The 21,654-nt window shown below is 31.8% G+C and overlaps 5 protein-coding genes across 5 annotated transcripts; 2 read left to right on the top strand and 3 right to left on the bottom strand.

Annotated features, from left to right (window-relative positions):
* The first annotated feature begins 544 nt into the window (after positions 1–544).
* On the top strand, positions 545–1,494 carry LOC113394303 (small ribosomal subunit protein uS13). The gene is made up of 3 exons (XM_026631559.2): positions 545–610; positions 748–933; positions 1,196–1,494. The coding sequence occupies exons 1-3, from the start codon at positions 608–610 to the stop codon at positions 1,463–1,465; spliced, it is 459 nt and encodes a 152-aa protein (XP_026487344.1). The 5' UTR covers positions 545–607; the 3' UTR covers positions 1,466–1,494.
* A 1,012-nt stretch (positions 1,495–2,506) lies between these two features.
* LOC113394302 (protein catecholamines up) lies at positions 2,507–3,740 on the bottom strand. Its single transcript, XM_026631558.2, has one exon. It carries the CDS (start codon positions 3,642–3,644, stop codon positions 2,592–2,594), a length of 1,053 nt encoding a protein of 350 aa, XP_026487343.2. The 5' UTR covers positions 3,645–3,740; the 3' UTR covers positions 2,507–2,591.
* Positions 3,741–4,657: 917 nt separating this feature from the next.
* Positions 4,658–9,881, top strand: LOC113394301 (major facilitator superfamily domain-containing protein 1-like). Its single transcript, XM_026631557.2, has 11 exons — positions 4,658–4,906; positions 5,052–5,179; positions 5,265–5,415; positions 5,592–5,717; positions 6,239–6,444; positions 6,916–7,129; positions 7,211–7,424; positions 8,063–8,160; positions 8,309–8,421; positions 9,005–9,098; positions 9,565–9,881. The coding sequence occupies exons 2-11, from the start codon at positions 5,056–5,058 to the stop codon at positions 9,764–9,766; spliced, it is 1,542 nt and encodes a 513-aa protein (XP_026487342.1). The 5' UTR covers positions 4,658–4,906; positions 5,052–5,055; the 3' UTR covers positions 9,767–9,881.
* A 721-nt stretch (positions 9,882–10,602) lies between these two features.
* LOC113394353 (carcinine transporter) lies at positions 10,603–15,808 on the bottom strand. Its single transcript, XM_026631636.2, has 8 exons — positions 15,667–15,808; positions 15,347–15,583; positions 15,107–15,277; positions 14,485–14,743; positions 13,502–14,128; positions 13,112–13,293; positions 11,727–11,905; positions 10,603–10,815 (listed from the first exon to the last, which is right to left on the bottom strand). Exons 1-8 carry the CDS (start codon positions 15,721–15,723, stop codon positions 10,620–10,622), a joined length of 1,908 nt encoding a protein of 635 aa, XP_026487421.2. The 5' UTR covers positions 15,724–15,808; the 3' UTR covers positions 10,603–10,619.
* Positions 15,809–19,110: 3,302 nt separating this feature from the next.
* LOC135193283 (uncharacterized) lies at positions 19,111–21,522 on the bottom strand. Its single transcript, XM_026631617.2, has 3 exons — positions 21,344–21,522; positions 20,610–20,816; positions 19,111–20,515 (listed from the first exon to the last, which is right to left on the bottom strand). The coding sequence occupies exons 1-3, from the start codon at positions 21,443–21,445 to the stop codon at positions 20,429–20,431; spliced, it is 396 nt and encodes a 131-aa protein (XP_026487402.1). The 5' UTR covers positions 21,446–21,522; the 3' UTR covers positions 19,111–20,428.
* Positions 21,523–21,654: the final 132 nt, after the last annotated feature.

The raw sequence follows: 21,654 nt of genomic DNA, 5'->3' as shown, positions 1-21,654 counted from the left end.
GACACAAAGGATATAACATTCCATTCCAAGTTAGTGGCACATTGCGAATGTAAGAAATGGTTGATTTTCCTTAAAGCGCCAATGTCTGAAGAAGGTGGTAACTATAAAGTGCCATATTTGTATGGTATTTAAATTTTCTACTCTTCGTTATAATCTTGTAATATTTTCATAATAAGAAAACTTATTAATTACTTTATAAAATATGCCTTTTTTATTGCGATATCATTTTTCATTTCAAGTTATTGCTATTTTTCACTTTATTTAAAACTCATGCATTGAATTTAATATTGAACTAAAGATAATATTTAAATATAATATATATATAATAATTATAAAATACATTAAAGCATTATCAATTATTCTCATTTTATTGTATTATTTACGCTATTTTAAGATTTGCATAAGGGATTTGAGTATTATAACAGAAAAATGAGGCCCTTTGGCTGCAACCACCGCAATTTTGTTCGATAGTGTGAATATTTTTTTGCGGAAAAACTCTTTAGCTTATGGTTATGTTTTGACATATTGCTTTTATCTGTGAAGTTTTATTTCCTTTTCATGTTGACGGTGGTTCTTCGTGAACGTTGAGCCGATAGAATTTAACAAAATGGTACTAAAATCTTAATAATATAAAGTAATCTTAAATAATTTATAAAATATTCTTCTAAAGTTTCGTTCTGAAAATGGTTATAGTGAATATTGAGTGTGTATTTTGTTAAATACATTGACAAGTGTTTTTATTTTCAGTCGCTCGTAATACCGGACAAATTTCAACATATTCTTCGTATTATGAATACGAACATTGATGGCAAACGTAAAGTTATGTTTGCCATGACTGCAATCAAGGGAGTAGGTCGCAGATACTCCAACATTGTACTGAAAAAAGCTGACATCGACCTCGACAAACGTGCTGGAGAATGCACTGAAGAAGAGGTTAGAGAACTTTACCTTACTTTCATAACAAAATTAACACAAACACTTATTTTTCCGTCATAAAACTTGCTCTACTATATTGTTTTATTTTTATTTAAGTCATATCAAGTCAAAAACTAGTTTAATAAAATTGGTATAATGATAATATGTTTTAACTAAACAGTTTTGGATGAGTCTCTTGCTCCTTTTATTCTCTAATTAAATGTTTATAAAATTAAGAAAGGTCTTCTACATGTCTCAAAATTTTTAAAATTCTTTTCAGGTAGAAAAAATTGTAACCATCATGTCCAATCCCAGACAGTATAAAATTCCTGACTGGTTCCTTAACAGACAAAAGGATATAGTTGATGGCAAGTACAGCCAATTGACCTCGTCCAACTTGGACTCTAAACTTCGTGAGGATTTGGAAAGGTTGAAGAAGATCCGTGCCCACAGAGGTATGAGACACTACTGGGGCCTCCGTGTACGTGGTCAGCACACTAAGACTACTGGTAGACGCGGAAGAACTGTTGGTGTATCCAAGAAGAAGTAATCATAATAAACAAATTAATTTCCATGAAATTCTTTTATTTTTAATTTTTTTCACTTGGTCTACTATAGAAAAGAGAATAAAAGTAATCATTTTCATTTTGCTAAAGCTTATTTGCTTGTGATTGAAATAGTTCTTATTTATCTAAACATGGAAAAGACATTTTGTCAAGTGGTTTTACTAATTCTGGATTCCTGTTATTAGTAACTAATTTGAAAATATTATTTTAAATAAAATATATAAATTATGATTCCATGTCAAGCAATATACCTTCCATGTAGCTTAACTTTTTCTGAGCATTGGTTACTATAATTTTTAAAGGAAAGAATATTAATGATCATCACATCTTATGAATCTGAATATACATTAAATACAAAATAAAACTTAATAATTGTCATCAATATTTATTATTACATATAAAAAAAATTGTAGGTACATATCTAATTATATATGAACCAGAACTGATACTTTAAGTTTTGTAATATAAGTTATTATTAGTGAGAAATTGTATAATACAGAAGTTGCACTAGTACATTTACTTACACTTTCATAAAATATGTACATAAAAAACTTTTCCAATATTTGATCTTGTAACTAGTGAGACATTTATTCTATTTTTGCAAAAACTGTTAATAAATCTGTTAGCCAGTTTTATGTGCACATTATTGAACATACATTTCACAGTAACTATTACTAACAGTCGAAATGTTCAAATGCAAGGTTAAGAACTACAAAATATAAAATATAGAGCTTATTAGAACATTCTGCTTCTGAGAAAGTAAATGGATATACAGGGCAGAACATTTTCCTTAACTATGGGTCCAAGATAAATTGATTACATACACAAATTAAGGTTAGTAACGCTCCTTCAGATTTGAACCTACAATCATAATTTATAATGTGCATGTTACAGGGTCATTTTGGTCCTATAAAAAAATAATGAATTGTCAATTTTATTCACCTATATGTAAGATGATTTAAAATATATTTAAGGAAAGGATATTTATATTGTAAAAAATATTTACATTTACAAGTAACAAAGACTTATAGAAGGATTGTGATGTTTTAATGAGACTAATAAAATACACTAACATGTAATTTACAATTTTAATAATAAAGTCAAAATTAATCATTCATACTGTGCAATGATCACCATCATATATACACCAGCTAGAAGTGCAAGTATTTCTTTTATTGACTGTGACAGTTTATTTGATCCTTCCAAAAGTTCAGGAATAACTGAAACAGTCGCAATGTATATAAAACCTCCAGCTGTGAATGGTAGGATGAGAGTAGACACAATTCCATCTCCAGAACCTTGCAAATATATGGACAAGAATGTGCCAGATATAGCTCCGAATGCAGTTAAAAGTTGTAGCATCATAGCTTTTGTTCTAGAACATCCTGATTGAACTAGAATAGCAAAATCTCCTATTTCATGAGGAATTTCATGTAACAAAATTGTGATAGTGGTAATTAGACCAATGTTTTGCCCAGCAATATATGAAGCTCCTATTGCCAAGCCATCTGTAAAGTTGTGGGTGAAATCTGCAGCAAGGTTAAGGTATCCTGTTATTTTGATATCTTCTTTCTTATTTTTTTGAGATTTCTTAGATTTATCATCATGCTTTTTCTTATCTGTACCATGTGAGTGTCCATGACCTCCACTAAATAAGCGGACAGTTTTTTCGACGACGAGAAAGGTAATAATTCCTCCAAGTACTCCTAGTCCAACAGTCATGTTATGAGGTTCATGGTGTTCCCCTTCATGGGAATGGCTGTGACTATGACCTCCACCTTCACTATGAGGTAAAAGAGCATGTGGTATCAAATGTAGAAAGGCGTCACCGAGGAGACCACCAGATGCAAATGATAACAAAACTTTTAATAAAGGTTGTTTTTCGGCAGTTCCGTCAATAGGTATGAAGAACAATACGATGAAAGGTACAATGCTTATAAACACTGTGGAACCTAGAGCTTTCATATATAAGTCATAGTCAGGTTCAAGGTTGATTTCCTGTTTTGTATTCAATTTTTCGTTTGCGTTTTTACTATACTTAAATGCCGGGGACTCTTCTCCATGTGAATGTGAATGAGAATGTCCCGAAACTATTGTAATCACTAATGTTGTAGCAACACAAAGTAGGACAATTTGATGTAGATTATTCATTGTAACGATCATTTCACTTTTACATTTATTCAAAATTAAACTTATTCCAAAAGATAACAATATTACATTTATATGACAATGTCACTAAACTATATAGTAAACTGTTGACGTGTGACAATTGATATGCCTGCTGGCTGCTATATAGTCATCAACATCAACCATCAACATTCTCTTTTTAACTTTTTATTAAAAATTGCCTTGCTTAATTTTTTGAATATCAATTATATTGTAAAATATTAAAGCTATAAGTCTACAAAATTGTTAGATATTTGTGAAATTAATATGTTACTAAAATAAGCTATACAATAAAATTTTTAGTTAATGTGCTAATCTTTTCCTTATTGATTCTTGAAAAATTTTTGCCACCAATATTTAAGCAGTAGAATTTGAATAAGCTTATACAGTTCGTAAGGAACTTATATGTTCTGCTGCGATATAGTTTAGGTCATGCAAGTTACCTTGGTCTTTATGTATTAAATAAAGCCCATATAAAAATGCAGTAGAATAAAATCATAGAAAAATATTACGATTAAAGATACATGGTCGGTGTCATGGGACACATGGAATGGTTGGAGCATAGCCTTTCGCTTAAAATCGCATATATATGATGGCATCGATGTCTTTGTTACTGTGCTCCAGTAGTAGCTAAGATAAGCTCTCATAGCAAGCATTATTTATCTCGGAACATATCTTCTCGGAAAATGGGTTGCTTCTGAAGTTCTTCACCTATTTAAACGCGCGCTTCCTCACACACATCCGTGCTTTTCACATTACATAATTTATTTCATTTTAGCATAAGATAATAAATTTACTACTCTGAATAAAAATTGCCATTGACGATATTTTATTTAAAATAACTTTCGTAAAATAAATGATATAAAAATACCCAAAAGACATTTCTTGTCACGATGTTTATTTAGAATTATATAAGAAATAATAAATAATCCTAAATAAAGCCCTGTAAAGACGGAAGTGAGTGCTTGTTGCCTGCAGTTTGATAGCTTAATGTTGACAAATGACAGCAATTGACATTTAAAGTGGGTTGATTATACGAATTTCTTGCGAAGTGTATTATTCTGAATGTTTTGGCGTACCATATTCGATATTTTTTTTTATGATTAAAATAAATTACAATTACAAGAGATATACCATATTTTAAACAGAGATAATATGTAAATTCCTTAAGAGATCATGTAGTATTATTATTGCGTTCCTATATAGTGTTATTTTTATAAACTTTTTTCATATAAAGAATAAATCAACATATTAATTGTGTGAGTTATATATTGTTATTGTTGCTTAAATTGCTATATTATCGTAATAGTTAATCAATATAAGTAAACATATGTATAATAGCTAAGAACTATTGATTATTTTGTCTTTGTTTGTGATTTGTTTTAATCACAGCTTACTTTTTAGTATAATGGAGAATCCTGAATCAAGTGGAATTATGGGAGTGACTCAGGAAGCACCTACTTCATGGTGTCACCCTTCAAATAGAGTACATAGATTTATAGCTCTCATATTAATGTGCTTCCTTTGTTTTGGTATGTCTGCTGATATTGTAATTTTGTTGTTCATTTATATTGATTCTTTAATAAGTTATAATAACATTTAATATCTTTTCCCCAGGTTCATACTTTTGTTATGACACACCAGGAGCACTCGCTGATAACTTCAAAGATGATTCACACTTGAATACATCCCAGTTTGCTCTGCTGTACTCTATATACTCATGGCCAAATGTAATATTATGCTTTATTGGTGGTTATCTTGTTGATAGGTTTGTATTGCATTCTGATAAAATAAATTAATGGCTTGTTTAATTGGACTTTATTTTATCTGTGCAATGTTTTATTGAATATAATGCATGAAATATATTTTTATGCCTTTTATAACAAAGAAAGGTATTATTATTGGAATATATCATTTAAATAATTATTATATCTTTTGTTACAGATATTTCGGCATCCGTTTAGGTACAATTATATATATGACTATTGTATTTGTAGGAGCAGTTGTGTTTGCATTAGGTGTTTACATAAATGCTTATTGGTTGATGATACTTGGCCGGTTCATATTTGGGTAAGCAAAAAAGTATATATGTCAATAATTTTATAAAATATGACTTCAATGTAAATAAAAAAAATACAATAAAGAAAAAAAGAAGTAATAGATATAAATAAAAAAAAATATTGGATCAATTAATAAAAATTCTTTTAACTATAAATTTTTTTCTGTTGATACAATACTTACAGTTTTACTTAATTGGTTGTATTAAAGTATTTTATTTTAATTTTCCATTCAAACTCTTGAAGGACCGTTTAGGAGATTATATGTATATATAAATATTGTTGTGGTACCAAAAAATACTAAAACAGTAGTATATGTTCATTGCTAAATTATAATCATATAAAAAGCTAATAGAAAAATTTATCAGGATGATGATTATTGTTTCCTGACCATTTTGATCCCGGTGATCTTTCACAACACAGAATAGTTAGGTTCTGGAGTTTTTTTTTAAGTTTTATATTTTTTTGACTGTCTTATAATGAATAAATAAATAATAACCCTCTTTATTCATTTAAAAATGTATTTATTTCTAGTATTGGAGGCGAGTCATTGCAGGTAGCTGTAAATAGTTATGTGGTATTATGGTTCAATGGAAAAGAACTCAATATGGTGTTCGGATTACAACTGTCCTTCTCCAGATTTGGAAGTACTGTGAACTTTTGGGTTATGGAACCAATATACCGATGGGTCGCAAATTATTATGGAGGCTATGAGAAGCTTGGTGTCGCCCTATTTATTGGTTTGTTTTTTATTTATTATCATATATAATCCAACGTATTTTACTCTTAATAATTCGCTCGACCTTATCTAATTTGTTTGGAGTAATCGCATTGTGTTTTTCTTTCACTTATTTTTAGTTCTTATTTCCGAAGGTCCTTTTTTCCACGTTTAATCCCTTACAGACCCCATTCGTCGTGCTAAAAGACATCGACATCTATACTTAGGGCATAGGACTAAACTCGCGCGTGTGCTCGGAGCGGGTGTTCTACTCGGGTCAGGCCCGAGTTGCCGCGGCGCTCAACAGATTTAGAGCAACAATCGTTCCGCCGCGCGTGTGAAACCTTGTCGTAACCGCCCGCGCCACTTATGCTACTTATACTATTTATCAATACAGACACGCGGCAGTTTTAGCGGATGCCCTTAGTATTTTTAGTGTAAAATGGTGTTCATCTTCGCATTACAAATGTTTCGTAAATGGTTTCATTTTCAGCTTCAATGACATGTTTAGGATCTCTTATATGTGGTTTGATATTGGGATGGATGGACCACAGGGCCGAGAGGATACTAGGACGACAAGAGGAACAAGCTAAAGCTGAACCATTCCACCTCATAGATGTCTTGCATTTTAAGCCGGTATTCTGGCTTGTATCGGTCATTTGTGTTGCATATTATTTGGCAATTTTCCCATTCATCGCTTTAGGAAAGTAAGTGGATTGAGTTGTTCATTTGAATTATGACGTCATATAATTTGAATTGCTTAAATTATTAAATTGTTTGTTTTCCAGATTGTTCTTCGAACGTAAATTCGACTTCATCCCGCAAGACGCGAACACTGTGAACTCAATGGTGTATCTCTTTTCGGCTGCTCTGAGTCCCTTCTTTGGCATTCTGATAGATAAGACTGGCAGAAACGTGATGTGGGTTATTTTAAGTATAATAACGACGATTGGATCGCATTTTCTAATGGCATTTACTTTTGTCAATCCTTATGTTGGAGTGGTAAGACTTCTGTAGATAATTGCTATTTTTTATTTATTTAAATTATAATTAGTGTACTATGATGTTTCATCTGTGTCTATACTCAAATAATCGTTTTATATATTAAGAAATGTATGTAATGTGTCTCTGTTTAATAGCAACAATTTTATATTTAGAGCGAGACAGAATGATGTTCATTGCGCTTTAATATTCCAGTCATTTCATAATGCATGTGAACCGTGAAGGCTGATTTTCGCATATTATTGCAACTAAATTTCCATATCATGCATCTTAGAACAGTTATCGCAACAAAATCAAAATTTATTCCTCGTTTCAAAATAGCGGAATAAAGTCATATAGAATAGGATATCTTGGTCGACAATTTGAAGTTGAGCTTTTCTAAGCCCCTAAATAATAAACAAAAATTGTTATTTTTGATTCACTTGCATTTATGTGGCCTTTTTTCAGACGCCATGCCGTATTTATGTACTAAAAATATATTTAAAATATATACAATATAAATATCATTATTTGATCTTAATTAAAAATTCAATGAATAAATCACCGTTATAGATTTAAAATAAAATAAGTTTCTAAATATCAACTGAGTTTAAGTTGTTTTTTAAATGTTTGGTTACTGTGAAGTAAATGTTTTGCAGGTATCATTAGGAATATCTTATTCTTTGCTGGCGAGTGGTCTATGGCCTCTCGTGGCTATGATTGTTCAAGAGAATCAATTAGGTACTGCTTTTGGAATGTAAGTTTGTTATAAATTCTATTTGTCTATGTTCTTTTCGAGATGTCTAAAGAGCCTTGAAGTCTGTATTTTGAAATATGTGTATATCTTTTGTGGACTCTTTTTTTTGGTATATTCTATTTTTAAAATATAATCTCTTTGTTACTAGATGCCAAGCAGTTCAAAACTTAGGCTTGGCAACCGTTATCATTTTGGCTGGCGTGATTGTTGACAAATATGGATATCTCATGCTGGAAATGTTTTTCTTAGGATGCCTGTTTGGTAAGTTCTAATGATTCTCTATTTCGATTCAACTAACACAAACCTGGTTATATCAACCCAAATATCAACACAATAACTATACACTCTATATACAATAAAATATTACAAACAAATGTGTCAAATAGTCATGTCAGATCATCTATAAAGCTGCGCCTATACTAACGGAAACGATACTGTCAGCACGCGTTATTACATAGCATTTCCGTAATTAGCTTTAGTTAATACCAGTTAAAAAAATATAGTAATTTGTGTCTGTAAGTCTTTACACAATTTATCAACTATTTGATTAGAAGCACGGTGGGGGGTTAAATTAAACAAGAGTCTGGGATTGTTGGGATGCTTAAAGTTTATATGGTAATGCTTAAGTTTATAAAACAATGTAAAACTTAAAAATCCATAACGCGTTTTTTGACATCTCTTTGTTTTTTTTATTGCAATAATGACAAGGTATCATCCTCCTGAGACATATTTTTCATCTTTCGTATCAATGTATTTTATGTATTTTCATTAGCAATGAATTACATATGATTAATGCTATACTTTTATACGTATTAACATGTATTTATTTATTTATAATTTTTAGTGTCTCTGATTGCGGCTGTCCTCATTTATATCCTGGACTCGGCCAACAAGGGCGTTCTGAACCTGTCGCCAAGTATGAGGGAAGCTTTAAAGAAGTAAGTGTTATTCTAACTCGCGTATTCACCGTAGGTATGGACACTCCTGATAAGTGCCACGTGATCGCATAGTTGTTATGTTTCAAAAAACCTTATTAAAAACATGCTTGCATCGTTGTTATGTTTTTGTTAGTGTAACGCACGGTGATTACTAAGGAACGTTGACTCAAGATTGACCTGGTTTTGATGGATACACGAGTATAATAGATGATGACTCAGCATAATGTTGACTAACAAATTCTATATACTCGATCCTATTATTGTGTTTAGCCTCTAAATTGAGTAATTGTTTTTTATTTCACAATTGTTTTATACTACCTCTAATGTATTTTTGTATTTTTTAAAAATAGTGTCTTAAACAAAGGATAAATAATAACGCATACTGTCCAACGAGAACATTATATTATTTAATAAAATGAACACTTAAATTTTCAAGTAAATTACTATAACATGAAGTATCTTCCAGGACGACCGTTCGCACCGAGGAGACGGCTAACTTGCTGGAGCACGCGGACAGCTCCGACCAGGACGAGGCGGACGTGGGGGGCGGGGCGTCCCCGCGCGACGGGGCGTCCCCGCGTGACTCTGCGCAGCTTCAGTCCGACCGCATCCGCTCGCGGTACATCGCGCAACTACTGCCCACCACCAACATTCCAGATAGACCTTAGGCTCGAACGCGACTTTGTATGTGTAAATATGTATTGATACTATTAGATTATTATTTGTGACATTATTTTCTATTATCTGTATTATAAAATCAAATAAATGATTTATGACATCCAATATGAATTAAGTTTTATTTTCGAAATCGGTTGTTTTTTCACGGTATCTCATCACTTGTGGATCATCGTGGTTCGACCACCTTTACACTAACAGGTTTAATGACGTAAATTAATAATACTTTATGTTGAAATTAATTTTAATAGTTAAAACTTTTAAGATCGACGACATGACGAAGCAAATAGCTCTTTATTATGGCGTTTGACAAACGTATTCAGTACATTAATTTGTATACAATTTGGTATTTTCTACAAATTGGTTGGTCAATTGATATATAACTTGTCTTGGCCCTCCCATACCATAGATTGCGTGGCCATTTTATTTATATATTATGATGTTAAAGGTTTTCAACTGCTCCATGGAAACCCTTTAACTATATAGTCAATTTTTTTGTTTTCATATCTCACGAGGAGAATTAGTTATTTTAAGAATTAAATATTTACACATGTATCTATAATAATGCCTTACTTCAATCTTATTATTACAATTTATTAATCTTATTAGAAAATAATATGGTGTACAGAGTTACGGATACACTCTTGATACGGTTTATTATACAAAAAAAAAATTGATATAATTATTTTACGTATGGTATAGAAAATGACTTTATTTTAAGAGTAAGCTCGGCCCAAACATGGCCCGTGTTATCTGAATCCGTATGTTTATGACCGCTCTAATAAATTATTATTTGTTATTTAAACAAAAAAAAAAATAACATGTAGTATGACTACATTAGAGACGTTAAAACCAATAGGTCATTTTTAAGTTTCCGTCTACATCCCGTTGCGTTTCCAACGTGCTGGCTTGACGAACCAATTTTCGCATTGAGTTTCGACGCACAGGTTGCAAGTCCGGTAGTATATCTTCCACCGACGGGGCCTGAGTTAATTCTAATTGATCTAAGTTTTCGTACGAATCCGATTCTGATACACTGATCCTGTAACAGAAACATAAAAGGTAATTATATATATAAATACATAGTACATTTTAAAGGATGAATATCGCTTTGCCATTCGAACCAGAACTTTAAGAAAATGATTAACTAATATTATGAAGGCGAAAGAAATATAGTATGTTACGCTTTCACGCATTGACTACTAAACAGATCATCACAAAATCACAAGTACATAAAGGGATATGGGGTACCTAACAACCCTCGCACGCGGGCGAATGATCGTGAAGTGTTGTACGATGTATTAATACAGTACGGGAAAATAGATCAGTTGATGAATGTTTGTTAGATCTCATTGGTTATCCATATATTAGGAACTTATAATCAAGTAAAACATAGTTTTTGCCATTTACCGAACACCAGATTGCATTGATGTGTGTTTTCTCAAGTACAGAAAAAAGTGTTACTTTATTCGTCAATATATTTGGTCCGGCCTTGAAAAAGAAACATAATCATTACTATCTCATTATCCATTTACAGATTCCACTTTATTTGAGTTCTACAAATTATTTTGCATATAGCTTCTGTATAATTATCACTTTTGAGTTCTTGATCTTGTTTAGTTACTATTTACACTATATGATTATTACTGTTGAGTCTCCCGGTATAGACCTTACTCTAACAAAGTATTCTGGCGTACTATCAAATATTGTATTAGATGAACAAAAAAGGTATTATGTACCAACAGTAATAAATCTGTTTTGAATAATTAATGATTCATGTTGTGTACAATTCTTATTAGTAATAATTTAGAAAATAGTGATATCTCCCAATGGAACTATATATATTTTAAGTGTCGTTCGTTTAGTCCAGTGGAAGAATCGTTATTTATTGGATCAACACTTATCTCTAGACTTTTCGCATTAGACTATTAGGAATGAAAATGTATTTATTACCTTTGACCTCCACAAGCGAAACAATCCTTATAAGTCCAGTCTTTTCCGAATTCTTCTCCTTCTTCAGCAGTTTGAGGTAACGGACAGTGCAATGTTTCTGGCAGGCGTAGAGCTGTTATCCCTCCGACAACCGACACTGCACCCATGAGCACCAAGGGTAATACTAGATTACTGGTTCCCTAGGTAAGAGAGGAATATTCAATTAGAGGAAACACATTGTTCTTGTAATGACAAAAAATGTTATTGCAAGAACAATGTGTATCATATCAATGTCATAACCCTAAATGTATGTTAGTTTTTCACATTAAAAAGTAATACCGTATTTGCTTAAAATATCTCTTTTGTTAGAATTAGTTTAGAATTAGTTATAATTTTTAATAAAAATTTATAACATGTCTTGTAGTTTATGAAACATAGGGAAAGTCAAAGTCATGAATGAGTAACGGTGCGGGAGTGCACGCTGTTTCTCGTCTTTTAAAACTATTATTCTGCCGTGATTAAAATCTTGACGTGATGTTCATTTATTTTCCATTATTTACATAACAATGTGAATAATATAATAATATTATTTCCAATTTAGTATTCGAATTTCGTGATCACGCAATCGATGTCGGCTGTCCTTGATTTATATGACCATCTCCATTATTTAGGCCCGCATTTAGCGGTCCGGAGGCTCTGGGACAACAAAAGGTATATCTACAAATATACTACATTCGTTGTTTAATTATCGGAATTGGGATATTTTTTGTTATAAAAATTTCAATCAGACTCCCCGTGATTGTAACTCAGGATACCTTCAATATGGCTCATGCTCTTTTGACTATTATGACTAGTTTAATCTCCTTTCAAACTGGAACTAAGCAATGCAAAGTGATTGGCAGTAGAATAAATCATTATTGGATTTGGAGAGGAGAGGGACATAGTCATTCGGGCATGTACAACCTTATAGAGTAAAGATTAATGAGGGCTCAGTTTATGTATATATAATAATCGATTTATCCTGGATTGACTATCATGGATTTATCATGGATTTATCCTGGAAGATTGATACACCTCCAAAGTTGTTCCCATAATATTGACATTGTGATGCTACAATATTAAAAATTAATATAATACATGGTTTATGTTACGGGTTATGTTATGGGTTTATTAGTAAAATAATAAGTTTGTATAGTATTACTTAACTTTACTCACTTACAATATTATTGTCTATATTATATCCCCACTGTCTATGAAAGTTTTCCTAAAGACATTCCGCTAGGATATATAATACAGCCACCAGTAATATAGTGATATATTACCTATTACTATGCATTTGATCGTAGGTATATATTTTAAACTATAGATCGTAAATAATAAAGTAAAATGTAATAAAATTATCTTACTAAATAGTTAATAAATGGGATTATTATTAATCCCAGTCCGCCAATATAAGCGGATGCACCGATTCCAACACCTCTTAGTTCTGTGGGATACAGTTCACCCGCATAAGGGTAAATTATCAGAAAAGATGCTGATATAAAACATTTAGATATTAAAAACAAAATCAACGTCTCAGTTTCGGCATCTGGAACAAATGAGAATTAATTTAAAAAATATAATATTATCCTGATAATATATGTTTAAATGAAATAGATAATAATAAATTATTGTTTGTATTAAAATACATATCGTGAAAAAAGTATAACTGTTATATAAATTAAACAGTATTTTTTTCGTACAAAACAAACATTTTAATTTATAATTAGTGAATGATATAATATGTAAAATATTACCTTCTGGTAAAAGAACAGTGACTATGCAAAATATGCCACTAATTACCATGGATAAACAAAGTGGCCATCGACGTCCAACTCGATCCATTAAAACCCAGCACACAATATAGCTAGGTATTTCTACGGCTGATGAGAGGAAGAAACTCATGTATTGATTGCTTCCAATAGCAGGTCCGTAGTAACTGAGACCTACGTAAACCATTTCTGAAGCACACCAGTTCAGAGTAATTAAAAAAGTTTTTAGTCTCATATTTGGCGTTCTGCATAAAGCAAAAACACTAGCCGATTTTTTTTCTTTCATTCCGTGTTCTTTTTGCTCAAGCACTTGCTTTTGAAGCTTAGTCGTGTATTCTTCTGGTAATTCTTTGCCATTAATTCTAGCTATCGTTTTCAAAATATTATTAGCTTCTTCCAATCTCCCTCTCATTAGTAACCACCTTGGAGATTCCGGTAAAATAAACCAGTAAAGATAATAAAAAAAGAACGGTACGGACGTAGCTAGTGCTAGTGATCTCCAATCTCGTAATATGTATGTTACTCCAGATAGTAAAATTAAACCCAAAGTATAAAATATACACGTCATAACGGTAACAAACGATCTGTAATTAGGTCCTGCTAGTTCTAAGGCTGAAAAATATAAGGATTTGAAAATAAACTTTTTCGGCGATTTCATTACCTTAAATACATTTTTATCGGTAGGGCTTCTTTCACACATCTAAAAGGGCCTAGTTTTGATAGACTTACTAATCATTTAATGGTCCGTCAAATGTTGATTTCCAATTTGACGAGTGAGTGAGTTAGTGTAATTATAAAGTGATATAACATCTCAGATACTTAAAAAAAAATCTCAATTCAGAATGTCCTTTACAAAAATAAAGCCATAACGTATAGAAAACGAGCCATGCCTTTCATGTTCATTAGTTATTGAGGTAATTAGGTAAAATTAAGTATACCTTGATATAAAATAAAAAAATAATACTCACAAATGATGAATGGTATTTGGTAAACAGCGGGTATAGTTAAGCCGACAATTATTCTTGCTACTACCCAAAACCAATATTCATGGGCATACGCTGTCATTACACTACCAAGTAGGAGTGTTGATAAGCAGGCAAAAAACGATTTTTTTCGTCCTATACGGTCATTTAATAAGCCGAAAGAATATACACCTATAGGTCCTCCGACGTTTAAAGCCACTAATCCAAGGGTAGGATACACGTCGTACTCGCAAACTAAATCAAACTAAAAATGAAAAAATATCTATGTAAACAAAATATCATACATTTACACACATTACATTACATTTAAACTATAATAATCATAAATAAATATGGAACTTAAAGTCTAATTTATCATTTATGGTATATATTGTGTATATACATATATTATACTACCTTGCTACGCGCGGGTTTCCGCGTCCGTTGGTTTTAGAGTAATATAATAATTATGGGTTTTTCTCAATAAATGGACCATCTAACGCGATTGTTTTATTAAATTGAAATTGTTATCGGCAATTTTACACGTATTTTGTACTGGTAATTTATAGTTATAATTATTTAACTTACAAACAAGTTTTATAATAATTTTGGTACAGATAAAACTTACATCAATTACAATTGAGGATTTCACTTCTGTTTTATTATATTCATATCCATTAAAACATGGTTCCACAGGCCAACTTTCATTTACTTCGATCGGTGTTTTATTGTTTTTTAATAATTCTGTCCAATTAACTGAATATCTTAAACATCTTTCGAAAGTTGCGTTATCGTCTTCCTAAAAATTTAAAACTTATTATGGCGAAATACTTTCAGTGAACAAGTATTTTTTTCTTACATATTTTACCTTACGAGGAATTGATAAAATTTTACGATTTATTTGAGTCAAATTTTCCAATTCAGGTACTCTACACCAGTGATCAGGCGTGTCGGTCATAAAGAGTTGGTTAAATGCACAGAATCCACACGGTAGACAAGCAGGCAAGCACACGAACCACAACAGAAACTTCTGATATATTCCAAATTCACCAATTTTTGGGAGAACATCATCCAAATCTATGGGATCGTCACTTGTATCTTTTACCTTAAAATAGACGCTAATTTTTTTTAATACATTTTATTTGACATATTGTTTTGTAAATTTATGGTTAGGCTTAATAAAATTACCGATGATTTTTCTAAATTATCACTGTACGTTCTTGAATTATTAAAATTATTAGACATCGTTATTTGTTTATTTACTAGTATAAATGCGAAAACTTATTAAAACGAGCTATTCCAGTTCAGTAGTTGTAGTAACTGCCTTGGTATTGGCAGAAGCCTTAGAGTATTAATCTAATTGATTAAAGTAAAACTTAGTATATATGTACAGAATATACCAAATGTGACCCTGTAAAGTTATTACGTCAGCCGAAAATTTAATATCGGTGTATTTATCATTATAAATTTCATCTTAGTATAGTCCAGTCAAAGTAGGCATTCGAAGCTACATAAATTCTCAAAAGCTGAAAATCGGTGAAACTGTTCAAAATGTCTAATATTGGGGGGGATGGATGGGGAACTTTCTAATTTTATTTATAATATATATAATTATAATTAAAATTAGAAAGTTCCCCATTCCTCCCCTGTTTGGGAAATAAATTATTCAAGGTCAAAGGTCGAAAAAATTAGTTTTTTGCGATTTTCAGCAAAACGGTAAGTTTTATCATAAATATACCTCAGACAAAAATTGTAGGTCATACAATTATCTATAAAAAAGGTATAAATACTTTTTTTTATACGAGCCACCGTTTCTGAGATATAACGATTCAAAAACTTGTAAAAGTTGTAATCGTCGTAATATGCATGAGTACGCCACGTATATACATCTCCAGAGTTGTAATATATGTTTAAATATTTTTCTATCGATTATTATAACTTACACTTAAAATATACATAAGTTATAACTATAATAATATCAGGTAGAAAGAAACCCAGTCGCTGAAGTTATACGCCACTATGACCTTGAGAGAACATCTGTCTTTTGTTCGACTATGTGCGTGGCTAGCGTCTTATACCTGCTATAACAAATGAAATACCGTTAGTCTTGAATGCTACTCTCTAGTGAAAACACGTATATATCCTAACCTATATCGTGCTGTTTTAAATTTTATAACAAAAATGTCAGAACATTGTTTTATTTGTGCTAAACTTTTAACTGAATTTGCCGGTCCGCCTACCTATAACGTAACTTTTTTTTAAAATTGCTTCTGGGTCCTTCACAAACGTCATTGCTGCCCGAAGGCCGAAGATGGAGCACATTGGCAGAATTGGTGAGAGTCTGGTGTGACTCTCCCGCTAAGGCTGTCTTAGGTGACTCATTGGACCTTACTGCGAAGGAGAAATGATCTGATCTTTTCGGCCCTCTCTTCGCGTCGAACTTGACTCTGGATGATTTGCAGTTCGTAAAGCAATTCTTTCCTGGGTTACTCATAAGTCGAGTAGACTCCGATCGTGCTACGGACATGTGCTTCCGAGTTAGTTCCGTTTTAACGTTTTGTCGGCAATCCTACGCATTATGCGTCGTCCCGAACTCCTGGATGACTGCTTTGGTACACCCGATTCCTAAAAACGATAACCGCTCAGACCCGTCCAATTATAGGCCTATGGCCATCACCTTATTCTCCAGGACAATGGAGTCCATATAAACTGCCAGCTCCTGCGGCACATAGACGAGCACCAACTACCGCCAGTAGGGTTTCCTTCGGCGCTGCTCAGCCGGTGACCTTTTAGTTTACCTGACACATAGAAGGCGGAAGTCGTAACCAGTGTAGCCAAATCATGAATAAAAATGCGCGGAAATTTCTGTTTCGTCTACTGAACAATTACTGTTTGATATTGTTACAACAAATATGATTCATAGCCCATACGATTGAACTGTTTATCGCCTTACATGGCAGATGGAAAATGTTTTCCTAAAAATGTCACTAATTATACGATTATAAATGTCGACGGATATGCAATAAATCGTCGAAGAAATACCGATAAAGGCGAACCCAAGGAAGTGATATGGCTATATTTCGAATTAAAAAAACCAATATAAATGCTCCTCCGGTGAATAATAACGATGAAATAACGCTGTACCAAATCGGCCGGTACATCAGCTCCATTGAAGTTGTTTAGCGTATCTTTGGTTTCCTAATTCATGAACGGGATCCAGCAGTTAATCAATAATGTAAATGAAATGAAAGTGAAAAACTATGAAAAAATGAATGTTTTGTTATTTTTATATTTCGTCGTCGTTCAATGTGGTCCATTCACTTCCAGTATATGGGAAAACATAGTTTGCCGGTCAGCTAGTAATATATAAGTTTCTAGGCCATGTAGCATCAAAAAATAAACTAATAAACGCTGAATGCTTTTTAAGCTACGTTTACGTACGTTAATTCCTTTGTTGCCCAAACTACTGAAATCTCGCCTAATTGCGCACAATTACAAGGATATTTCACCTATTATAAACGTATGAGCATACGACGTTTTGCATTTCAATAAACATAGCGTTTAGCTTTTGTAATACAAAGACTTTAAAAAAAAGGAATGATTAACAATTATGTAGATATATATATATATATCGCTTACTAAATAATTCTGAAAATCCTTTTTGTAAGGAATTACTAAAATTTCTAGTTTACCTTTGTTAGGATTGGAAAGGAAAATAGATCAAAATGTAGTATTGAACCTGCGACTTTTACATCGCTAGGCGGCCGGCGGCCCGTATATCGTTAAGCTATTGTCATTTATCATCCTGTATTAAAAGGTATTCAATTTCCATAATGCGCTACTTCAAATACTCCACTGAAATTGCTCAAGTTCCTTTTTTGTAGTGTATATATTTGGTTGTGTATCTTACAATAAGCGCAGTTTAGCTTAGCAAGTTAAGTTAAACAAGCTGGTTTTCGTAAATGGATCGATCGTAAGGCAATCGCATAGGAACTTTATTTCCACAGATAATTATTATTTTATATCGTATTTTATTCGTGGAATTGATATTTATCTTAGCTGATGTCAGTATGAAAGCTTAATTTATTAAAATCATGCAAACATTATTATTAAAGAAAAATATTATTGACTACCTCCGTGGTCGAGTAGTGTGTACATCGGTTTTCATGGGTACGCCACTCCGAGGTCCCGGGTTCCCGACCGAGTCGATGTAGAAAAAGTTCATTAGTTTTCTATGTTGTCTTGGGTCTGGGTGTATGTGGTACCGTCGTTACTTCTGATTTTCCATAACACAAGTGCTTTTACGTTACTTACATTGGGATCAGAGTAATGTATGTGATGTTGTCCAATATTTATTTATTATATTTTTTTATTGCTTGAGTGATAAGAACGCATGGATCTTAAGAGAAGATTCCAGACTAAAATCCGAGCAAGCAACACTAAGTTTTATGTGCTTTTGCTTTAATCGTGTATTGCTCGGTGACGAAGAAAATTTTGTAAGAAAGTTTGCACGCTTCGAGTTTAATTCTGCCACATATATATACCAATAAGGGCATTATGGTAAGTATTGTATTGCTTGTTAAATTATTTATGATCATTAAATACCTATTCACAAAAAAAACATGAAAAAAATTGTTAAAATATTTTATTTCTGAAACGTAGATAAAATTGATACAAGTAATTAAAACTCTTAAAGATAACTTAAAGTTTTTACATAATGAAGAAACTGCGGAAATTGTCTTACTTTTAACAATTTAAGAATTGCGCGTTTACCACAACTTTCGTAATTGTACAGCGTATCAACAATCTCGCATGCACACTTTTATATAAATTATTTTATATAATAAATATGGTACAATTTAACTTTCTTATATAAAAATTTCAAATACAAGAAATTGACATAGTTACAACACAAAATTATAAGTATACCTATTTGTATAAAAATTGGATATTCATTTTTTCGAAAGTTGAAATAGATTTCGTTTTCTCGTAAATCTATGTTCATATTTAAATATACGAAATTAAGAACAAATAATTTGTTCTAATCGCGCACCAAACATTACAAAATTTATTTTAAATATTTATAAAAAACTGGGGTAACAGATTCAATACAATACATTGAATAAAGTTAAATAATAAATAGTAAACTAATCTATCATATATTTAGCACTTTAAAAGATTTTTTAATTTAAGCATTAAATATAATTATGGTAACATTTTTGTGTAAGGATTTTTTTATTAAAAGATTCCAAAATCTTTCATAAAATACTAAGTATATAATATTTTTCGAAACAAGCAAATAATTTTTAATTGCTGCGTTTACAATTTTCAATGTAATCCTTATTGATGACTCTACGCTATGTTAACTAAACTGTCAAATATTGAAACTCTAATATTATGCCAAAATATTAATTTGTGTAAATATCTTATCATTTAGTTTACTATTAATAAATGTCTCATTGCGTTTCCTGGAACTTCCTACGTTCACCGCACTCATTTCCATTCCGATGTTATTTTCACTTAAATGAATTTACTTAATAAGGCAAGCTTTTAACATTATAATACGAGCAAAACCTACAATATGCAGGTTCATGAGTAAATCGTGCTTACATTCGAAATTTCGTCTAGTGGTCACAAAAATCGCACTCTCACACTATTAGAAGTTACATTGACTCGACGTGGGGAGGGTAAGGATGCACTGTATTCTCATAATTTGTCTTTGATTTTCCACTTTCACAACTTTTACAAAAGTACACTGGCTAATTGAAATCCATAAAATGATATTATTTTTGGATAGGAGTTATGATCGATTAAGTGTTTAAAGTAATCATGTACTATTTGAAATATTTGCACGTCAGATATTGTTTTTGTGTTTATTTTTTTTACAATTGTTATGTACACGAGTGTCGTTACACTGAGATAGAAGGCGCGACGGCGCCGCCCGCCGACGCTACGTCAGCAACTTGAAAAACATAATACCTAACGAGATGTTGATAAACAAAACTAGGATCACTAATTGCTGCCGTGAGAACCAGTCCTGAAACAAATAATTGTTAATTATGTAGTTATTTATTATTTTGTACACCAAACTTTATGCAGAATTCATGTACAATATGATAAGAAATAAATACCTTCACTTGTGGACTAACTAGGTAGAGGAGGGGGTTGGCTCTCAGCTTTTCGGACTCTTCGTGCATGCGGCGAACTTCCTCGCGGCGCGCGGAGCCCAGCGCGGACACCTCCTCGCGGGACATGCCTCCGCCGTCCGGCAGCCGCGGCATGCCCGCCACGTCGGGCAGAGACTTCTTTCGTTGCAGCGTTTGTGGCGTGCTTAACATCTATGATTAAGTTTTATTACTTTAATATTCAATTGTATTTATTAATTAATTGGCAAATAATTCTAAAATGTACTTTATACAATTTTCAACATATTTTTTAAGTCTTTCTTACAAGTACCACTAACAGAAATAGATAAACATGACAATCTTAGAGTATGTATGGACTTTTTATTTTAGTGTTATTTCTATGGTTTATTCATTATTTTAAGAAGAAAATAGTATTAAAAATACGTGAACATTAAATTATTGTAACACTATCATCAAATATACATAATGTATTTTAAATAAAATAATAGGCGGTGAGAGCTTTCTACAATCAAAGGATTTGATTATTTGTGATATGTATATATTGACATCACATAACACATAAATGACAAAAACGTAACCACGTAATCAAAAAGTAAGCTATATATATTTCCTAAGATTCGTAATTAAATTGCTTTTATTTTGAACGTTGAATACCAAAACATATTTAATAGGTCCTTTTGAAACTTATCATTCGATACATACACGAAAGTAGTTTTTACCTCTATAGGTGGGACGTTTATCCAACTTTCAGAGGCTCGTCTCGCCAAAATAGCAGGCGAACACAAAAGGTCCTCATCTTCATCCTCTTCTTGATACCACATTTTATTGTTAGAATATTGAGTTGACTTTAAATGGCACACAAAAATTATTTATTACCTATTAATATTACGATACCATAGAAATATATTATTTAATTAGTTATTATTTGAAAGTAAAATTTGCTAATATCACAATGTATTGAATTGAATTAAATATCAGTACTGATAATTTTCTATTTATATATTCAGCGAATAGGTGATGCGCGGAAAGC

This window comes from Vanessa tameamea, chromosome 4 (genome assembly GCF_037043105.1).
Source record: "Vanessa tameamea isolate UH-Manoa-2023 chromosome 4, ilVanTame1 primary haplotype, whole genome shotgun sequence".
Taxonomy (NCBI): Eukaryota; Metazoa; Arthropoda; class Insecta; order Lepidoptera; family Nymphalidae; genus Vanessa; species Vanessa tameamea.
Note: the sequence above shows the minus strand (reverse complement) of the source record. Positions and strands in the feature narration are given on the sequence as shown.

What these genes read in the sequence shown, in the direction of transcription:
- LOC135193283 (XM_026631617.2), bottom strand. Translation starts at nt 21,445, where the DNA reads ATGTGGTATCAAGAAGAGGATGAAGATGAGGACCTTTTGTGTTCGCCT. An exon ending in TAAACGTCCCACCTATAGAG is followed by an intron (nt 20,817 to 21,343) that starts GTAAAAACTACT and finishes ACTTAATCATAG; the next exon opens with ATGTTAAGCACGCCACAAAC. An exon ending in TAGTTAGTCCACAAGTGAAG is followed by an intron (nt 20,516 to 20,609) that starts GTATTTATTTCT and finishes TATTTGTTTCAG; the next exon opens with GACTGGTTCTCACGGCAGCA.
- LOC113394303 (XM_026631559.2), top strand. An exon ending in GAGAATGCACTGAAGAAGAG is followed by an intron (nt 934 to 1,195) that starts GTTAGAGAACTT and finishes AATTCTTTTCAG; the next exon opens with GTAGAAAAAATTGTAACCAT.
- LOC113394301 (XM_026631557.2), top strand. Translation starts at nt 5,056, where the DNA reads ATGGAGAATCCTGAATCAAGTGGAATTATGGGAGTGACTCAGGAAGCA. An exon ending in TCAATCCTTATGTTGGAGTG is followed by an intron (nt 7,425 to 8,062) that starts GTAAGACTTCTG and finishes AATGTTTTGCAG; the next exon opens with GTATCATTAGGAATATCTTA. An exon ending in TTAGGTACTGCTTTTGGAAT is followed by an intron (nt 8,161 to 8,308) that starts GTAAGTTTGTTA and finishes CTTTGTTACTAG; the next exon opens with ATGCCAAGCAGTTCAAAACT.
- LOC113394302 (XM_026631558.2), bottom strand. Translation starts at nt 3,644, where the DNA reads ATGATCGTTACAATGAATAATCTACATCAAATTGTCCTACTTTGTGTT.
- LOC113394353 (XM_026631636.2), bottom strand. Translation starts at nt 15,723, where the DNA reads ATGTCTAATAATTTTAATAATTCAAGAACGTACAGTGATAATTTAGAA. An exon ending in ATAATTTAGAAAAATCATCG is followed by an intron (nt 15,584 to 15,666) that starts GTAATTTTATTA and finishes GTCTATTTTAAG; the next exon opens with GTAAAAGATACAAGTGACGA. An exon ending in CCAAATACCATTCATCATTT is followed by an intron (nt 14,129 to 14,484) that starts GTGAGTATTATT and finishes TATATTTTTCAG; the next exon opens with CCTTAGAACTAGCAGGACCT.